The sequence below is a fragment of the Rissa tridactyla genome, chromosome 7 (genome assembly GCF_028500815.1).
Source record: "Rissa tridactyla isolate bRisTri1 chromosome 7, bRisTri1.patW.cur.20221130, whole genome shotgun sequence".
In the NCBI taxonomy this organism is placed as follows: domain Eukaryota; kingdom Metazoa; phylum Chordata; class Aves; order Charadriiformes; family Laridae; genus Rissa; species Rissa tridactyla.
In genome coordinates this window covers 134,637-142,069 of record NC_071472.1, presented here as the reverse complement: position 1 = coordinate 142,069, position 7,433 = coordinate 134,637, and the positions used below count along the sequence as shown (strand labels likewise).

Genomic DNA, 7,433 nt, shown 5'->3' with positions numbered 1-7,433 from the left:
GTGTTCAAGTTTGTGCCCGTTACCTCTTGTCCTGTCCCTGGGCACCACTGAAAATAGCCTGGCCCCAACCTCCTGACACCCACCCTTTAAGTATTTATTGGTATTGCCTATACAAATGATACTGGCAGGGGCAGCAGCCTGCTTCTGGCTTTTCCAAACCCAGTAAGCATTGCTTTGGCCATGCTGGTGATAGGCAATATGCCCATTAGCAAAAAAACCTGCAGTCTTTCTCTCCTATCAGTTTTTGTTCAATTGCTTCTCTATCTGGTTACACCTCTTCTCAGACCTTGGTCCTTGTCTCCAGTTCACTAGGACTTTGTCCACCATTGAACAAAACCTGTCACAATCCAAACACATGTAAAAGCATGAATGGGAAACAGAATAAAGGGTATTGTTAGACTGTCCTGTAATTTAGAGATGCCACCTGGCTAGTTTCTAACCAGCCTGGCTGGTCTTGCATGTGTCCCAGATCTGTCAGAGCTATTAGGCATGAACACATTGAATTTGTATGTGTTGTAGCCCTGTGCCAGTGTGGCAGGTCATGTTTTCTGGGTTTTGGGGTTGGATTTTTTTTTCTCTTTTTTTTCTCTTTTTTTCTCTTTTTTTTTCTCTTTTTTTGTGGTTTTTTTTTCCTCCCTTAAAGAATGGCCAGCCTGCTACCATTGTACACCCCTTTATCTGACTTGCAACAATGCACTCGAGGGCACTCACTGTGATATTGGGATTCAGGAAAGCCCTCCTATAGACTGATGATGACAGATGGATCAATAAAACACTGAGACTTGTGACAGCAGTGATAGGAAGCCCAGGCTCCATAACAATAATGCAACATGTCGTCTTGGGAGCCTGGTTCAGAAAACACAACAGCGTGAGATCTCTGCTATAGTCTGAATTGGGCAGGGACCCTGGAACTATCATTTGTTTAGGATTGACAGAGATTTTGCCAAGGCTTGGCATTTTCAGAATTTGGTAAGATTATCTCGTGACTTTGTAAACCATGCAAAATCTTCCCCTCGAGTAAAAATGTCTGCCAAAGTCTGCTACTTTCTAAAGGACAAAACTGAAGTCTGAATACAATTAAAACAAATGGCATTTCCGTTGCTTTGCAGGTGCAGAGGCTTTTTCCAATACCGCCGTCCCACCGTGTCCATCAGGAACTGAAATCAAACCCAGGCTACCTGTGGCAATTCACGAGACACAGCGATTTACTTATCCATCAACAGTGGAACCAGGGACAGTATGCAGCACAGCAAGAAAACTCAAAGCCTCTGCTTGCGGTTTTAAGGCTGAACGTTAAAAGTCGATTCAAAGTGTGGCTTTTGGGATGTTTCTCCACAAAATGAAAAGCAGTTCTGTCTTTAATATGAGGACTTTTCAGATCGCCTTCATTTTGCGGAGTGCCATAATTTTAACCTCTTTTAACAGCTGAGGGGAGCCGTACCCCGTGAGATCTCGGGTCTCCTCCCGGCACCATTCGCGGTGAGCATACACGGCCCACCACCCGCTCGGACGGCCACCTCGGGCCGGGGCGGGCCGGGGCGGGGCAGTCCAACCGGGCCCCCCTCGGGTCGGGCCGGGCCCGCCCCGCCCAGCCCCGCCCAGCCCCGCCGCCCCGCTCCCCCACTCCCCCGCGAGTCTCGCGAGAGCTGGGCATGGGCGGGGCGCGGGCGGTGATTGACAGCCGTGCGGGCTCCGCGCCGTCGCCATTGTGTTGCAGGGAGCGGCGGCGGGCTCGGCGCGGCAGCTTCTGGGCACGGCCCGACTTGGCCCCTCCGGTGGCTGCTCAACTGCTAAATGCTTGCGTCGTGAGGGTGAGTACGGGCCGCGTACGGTGTCGAGGAGAGAAAGGTGTCCCCGCACGTCCCAGCCCGCGCCTGTGTGCGGGGCCTGGGGGAACCATTTTGTCTCGGGGCTGGCGGTCGGCCCCTCCGCCCTTCCTTCTGCCGAGCACCTCTGACGGCCGCTCGCTTCCACGGGCAGCGGAGCAGTGTGACACCCGCAGCCGCCCGTGCCTGCCTTCCCTCCCTTTGAGGAGGCGCTGCCCGGCGGGCCGGGGCAGAGGCCGGCGCTGCCCCTCGGCCTGGCAAGAGCCCCGGTTTGGCCTTGGCCTGTATCGCGGGCGCGGCCCTGAGCCCCTGGCTGGCCGAAGCCTTGCTCGCCGAGCCTGGGGAGGAGGGTATGGTGCTATCCTGAGTGGCTCTGCCGAGCACCCGCCGTCCAGAGCCTGCTGGCTCCGGTCTGGGTGTCAGCCCGGCGCCGTGGCATCGGCTGCTGCAGCGTAGGCAGGCGGCCGGCATTTGTAAACGTTTTCCTTGTTCGTGGGCCTCCTGAGAGGCCGCCGAGGTTTTTTGTCAGTCTCTCTTGATTGAAGGTTGAGAAAATACCCCGAGCAAAGAATTGCGCAGACTGAGAAAATTGTCCCTGAACTCCATCTTGTTTGTCATAAAAACATGACTGTGAGTAAACACTGAGGAAGACACGTGATCGCAGGTCGCTCGGGAGAACAGCTGTGTATCAAACCGTAAAAAAAACCCTCTAGATGTAAAAGCTCAAGTCTCAGGTAGAAGCGTTACTGCATAGTTCCAAGGTACAAAACTTGAATTTAGGAGCTGAGGGTGAAGCATGTACTTCTCTTTGATCGAGGGCAGAAGAATGCTTTAAGCTGTTAGTAGAAAGCATGGAAGCTGTTAAAGGCTCCTCTGACTGGTAGACGTGACTACCTCAGATTGCTCCCTCGCTTCTCGGTAGAGGGACATCAGGGCAGAAAAGAGGAGGAGTGAGAGGTTTTTATTTGAAATATTTTCTGTTTGTGTTATTTTTACTTTCTGAGATTATACTGCTTTTCTGCAAAGACCGCTTGGATCTTTTTATCTTTTGTTATCTATATCCACGGCTATGTTAGGTCTAGTTGATCTTTTATAATGTAGTTGGAGGGATGACAGATCAAGAAGGGCAGGACATCTGAGCTGTACACTCAAAATAGGCTGTTCAGCTCCACCTCCTGTTACAAGTTGGCCAACTGTTTCCCAGGTACAACTTTAAAGTTTGATTTTTTAGAACTTGTTTTCTTACCAAGTCTTGAGAGGCATCACATGTATCCCTTATTCCAGGAGACACGAGTTTTTTCCAGATTTTTCTGTGAGGTTTTGGTTGCTAAATTGCATAACATGGCATGAACTGATGAAATATGTTGCTTTGATGAGAAGAGTCCTTCTCACCCTGCTGTTTCCTTTCTCATTTCTCTGTTGTTGGATACCAGCATGAGTAGTGTCAAAAAGATGGAGAAGCGAGAAGTCTGTTTTGCTAGGATAGTGTTTTGAGGTTGCTCAATGAAGGACATTGCAGGTGTCGTGTCTGAGTAAGGTGTTCCTTTCCTTTTTGGCAACAACAGGCCTTTAAATCAGTTAGACTTTTTTTTTTTTTAATTTGTTCCTCGGTGAAGTCATTTTAAGTATTTTTTGGCCTCGTTACCTTCAGCGTAAATTGAGGTGACTACTTTGTCATTATAGAAATCATTACAGCATGTTAATTACCACTTGGGATTTGTTGAATTCCTGTGTGGGTAAACAAAATGTTCGAGGTTTTAATTTGAGTGTCTTTGTGCTCATTGAAAAAACCCTGAAGACACTGGTACTGTAAAAGGGAACCATTCTCATTCTGAAATATCCTATAAAAACACGATATTCCCCTCACAGACAAATATTGTTGTTGCCTTAATAATATGATTTTTTTTTTTATTGTGAGACCACTTTTTCGCTCTGTCCTGTGTTCTGTGATAGCTTAGCACGTTCACCTTGACCACCTCATTGTGGTACTATGATCAGCGTAAACCTTATATATGTATGGTGCGTATTCAAGCCAACTATGAAGATGGCTGCTTCTCAAAACTCCAAGGTTCAGCACTTAAAATGGTTTTCAAAGAACTCTGGACAAAAAGAAAAAAAAACACCAAAGAAACCAGAAGATTTCTTCACTATCTCAAGCTATCCGAACTTGCCAAAGTTGAGATACCTAATATCTAGTTTTATCTACTAATATATTCAAGTGATAGCTCTGTTGACATCAGTTGCAAACAGATGCTTTCATGCTTTCTGCTAGTTGGATTCCAAGTAAATTTTATGATGGATGCCCAGAAATTGAATAGCTCTTGTATAGTGGTTTTTAAAAAATGATTAATCTAAATTACATGCTTCATGTCGCTGAACCTCTGTTGAAAGGCAAAGATAAAATCTGGTTTCCTCAAGGAGAAGTTCTTTGCCTAGACCAGAAAGCCTTTTTTCCCAGAACCTTTCCACCTCTGCATCAAACAAGGCAGAGCTCCTCTTGTCAAATGCCTGTTCTTACACAACTCTGATTCATTTTTATAGCAGATCCTTCTCGTTTGCTGGCTGAGGCCAGGACTGCAGAGAAAATGTACGGTTGTATTAAAGTAATCATAATGGGGGCGCATAAACTGACATACTAAATTTTGCATTTTCTAACATACTGCCTTTATCTTGTTTTAACGCATTTTTTGAGTATAGTTTCTGCAAGGTTTCTTTACTTAGACAAAAAAAAATATAGATAGTATCACGTGGACATAGTCAGATTGAAATCACAACCTGTGCTAATTTACAAGATTAACCTGATTGATAACATTGTCCTCTTGGGGTTACCACTGGAGGAGAAAATTAGTCTTGTGCCTTTTCACGTATTTTTGTAGAAGCAATTTGCTAATCTTAGACTCTGTTTCAGCTTCTAGAGATAGCTGGCTCTGGTGCCGACAGTCTTCCACCCTGTCCTTTCCTATCTGAATGTTGCTGTTTTGTCTGTTCTGTGGATAGTGCATAAGCAATTTTATTAGTCGTAGAGGATCTCTAATTTAGTCTTGAAGTTCTTATAACTTCTTACACTTCTGTCTCTTCCCCCTGTCATATGCGTGTTGCTTTCTACTGGTAGTAGCTTCCATCCCTTCTTCTAGAATCCTTGTGTATTCTACATATGTCTGTCTCTGACTTTTACCTACATTATTGAATTAATCTGGTTCCACACCTATCTGAAGCAAAGTGATCCAGAAACAGAATGATCCATAACGAAAGCGATAATGCTGGCGCTCTTTGTCAAGTACTTAATAGTGCAGGATGGGATCCATTATTCTGTGTGTCTGTCCCTTATAGTTTGTATCAAGGTAAAATGTAGATAAACAATGCTTTGTGTGTCAGATCTCATCAAGACCTACAGCTGTCCTGTCCAGTACAGACCCTAGTCTATATTATTGTGACAGTAGTTTAGCTTCACAGTTTGCAACTTGAATAGTCACTTTTTCACACTCAGTGCAGCTTCAGACAAGTACTAGACTTGCAGTGCACATTGTGGCGGATTATTCTCAAGCTTAAATTAACCATCATTACAGTGTCTATCTAATGTTACAAATATGAAGAAATATGATTGCTACATTTTATTACACAAACGATCTGCTTGAAGTGGTGTAGCTTAGATTGTTAGCTTTGACCTTATTGAATTTCTTTTAAACTACCATGATTGACAGTGTTCTTCTGTACTTTGAAACGTTGCTTGGAACGTTCTTATCTATGTACTTACAACTCTGAGAATTGCATAGGATTGCTCAATATTTACTTAGGGATTTAAATGTGATGTTGGAAACTTAACAAATTTGTGATTTCAGATTCCTAATCCAAAATTAGGCAAATGAGAAATTCAGATTCCTGACCTGGTATAAAAACCCAGTCCTACTTGCAAGATTAAGCATTTAGGCTATTTTATGTTGTAACCTGTATTGTAAAGCTAGCAACTGAATATGCACCAGAGCAGTGGATAAAAAACCATCCATGAAGGAAATTAACCTCAGCTGTCCAACTGTGAGGCCAGTGGAGTTGTTTACAAACTATCTTTTACCAGGTACAATGTGTAATGCAGCATGACTTTCAGCTAAAACAAAAGCCTTGAGTATGTGAACTCAACTTGAGACTGCAGCCAGATGTGAGGTACCTCAAGACTGATGCAGCAGCTTTTCACAGACAGTGTTACTGATGAGTATGGCTGTTGTGTCGAAAAAAAAAAAAAATGTGCTGTACTGATTTATAATTATCTTTTTGTTTTTTCTGATGCAGCTTATTCCCATTCTCAGAAGGTTAGGCCAGAATTGAAAGCGGTTAAAATAAAAAAGATTGTGCCACTTCTGCAAATCACCTTGTACCAGTGGAGTTCTCGGCCATCCGTTTTAGAGTTTTTAGTTAGCGTGCTACTCTTCCCACACCACACCACTGAGGATACTGCAGTTCTCTTAAAATTTTTTATTTAAGAGCTACCTTTTGTGGTCTGATTCTGACTGTATCATCCTGAGGAGGAAGAATCTGGGAATGTTAGCAAGCTAGTCAGCTATGCGTGTGGAGTTCTTGAGCAACGTTAAGCCAAGATATCCTCTGAAGGACAGAAATGACTACAGGATCGCTTCTCATGCAGAAAAGTCACAAGCATTTCTTTTGAAATGCCTGGAAATACAAAAAGAGCAAATAAACACTCAGTGACTGAAAAGTAAATTTATATATATATACACCTGTGAGACAGCATGTGCTCTCTTGTATACGTTAATTTTCATGGGAATTGTCTTTGGAGAAGTTAATATTTCTTTGAGGCAGGTACACTGCAAACGTGGGGTATTTTTTTACAAGAGGGTGAATTTTCATAGTTTTGACTCTGAAGAATAAGTCTGAGTGTAGTTTCTGCAAGTGTTGACATGCAGTTCATTAACAACAAGGTAATATATTAATGTAAGAAATAGGAGGACTCTTTCCCTGACTCCTGGCTCGTCTTGTGTTAATACTAGTGCTGCTACGGAGTCCCACTTGGACTATAATAGCAAGAATTTATTGTAATATAATAATAAGAATAGCAAAAGGGGCCATGTTTCTAGTTCTGTAATGTGGAATAGGACGAGATGTAAAGAAGAGGTTACAAAAACTAGGGTAAGAACTCTGTTCCCCATCTTACTGATGCACAGTCAGACCAAAGGCACTGTGTAAATTTTGTATGAATGAGTTGTATTTATGATACACTTAGAATGACTTGTGCATGTTTCGCTTCTAAAAGAGAAGATAATCAGTGTGTCCTTATACAGGATAGAAAGAATGGAGTCAAAACCCTCAAGAATTCCTCGAAGGATATCTGTTCAGGCCTCCAGCTCTTCACTAGGATCTAGCACATTGACTGGAAACAGTTTAGCTGGTGCATATAGTGCAAGAGAATCTTCACGGAGATTAGAATCTGGATACCAGGTAATGTGTTTTGTCTCTTTCTGTAAAGTATAATCTTAAAACCCGGACAAAAGGGAAATACGAGGAGAAGTCCCACCCAGGGCCTTGCATCTGTGATCAAACCCCAAGATTAATTCTAAAATGCAAGGATTTAATAACCAGACCAGTGACAGTATTCTG

General features: G+C 43.5%; 1 protein-coding gene across 8 annotated transcripts in view; it reads left to right on the top strand.

The window, feature by feature from the left end:
• Positions 1-1,652: 1,652 nt before the first annotated feature.
• Positions 1,653-7,433, top strand: part of MARCHF7 (membrane associated ring-CH-type finger 7) — a 29,384-nt gene continuing 23,603 nt past the window's right edge. For 7 of the 8 annotated variants that reach the window (XR_008467626.1, XR_008467627.1, XR_008467628.1 and 4 more), the window contains exon 1: positions 1,653-1,811. Coding sequence is in view for 4 of the 8 variants with exons in the window: in XM_054208268.1 (XP_054064243.1) it covers positions 1,653-1,811 (159 nt within the window). In the remaining 4 variants the exon portion in view is untranslated. Of the gene's footprint in view, positions 1,812-7,127; positions 7,275-7,433 lie in introns of those variants that run through there. The other variant, XM_054208269.1, reaches the window with a different exon arrangement.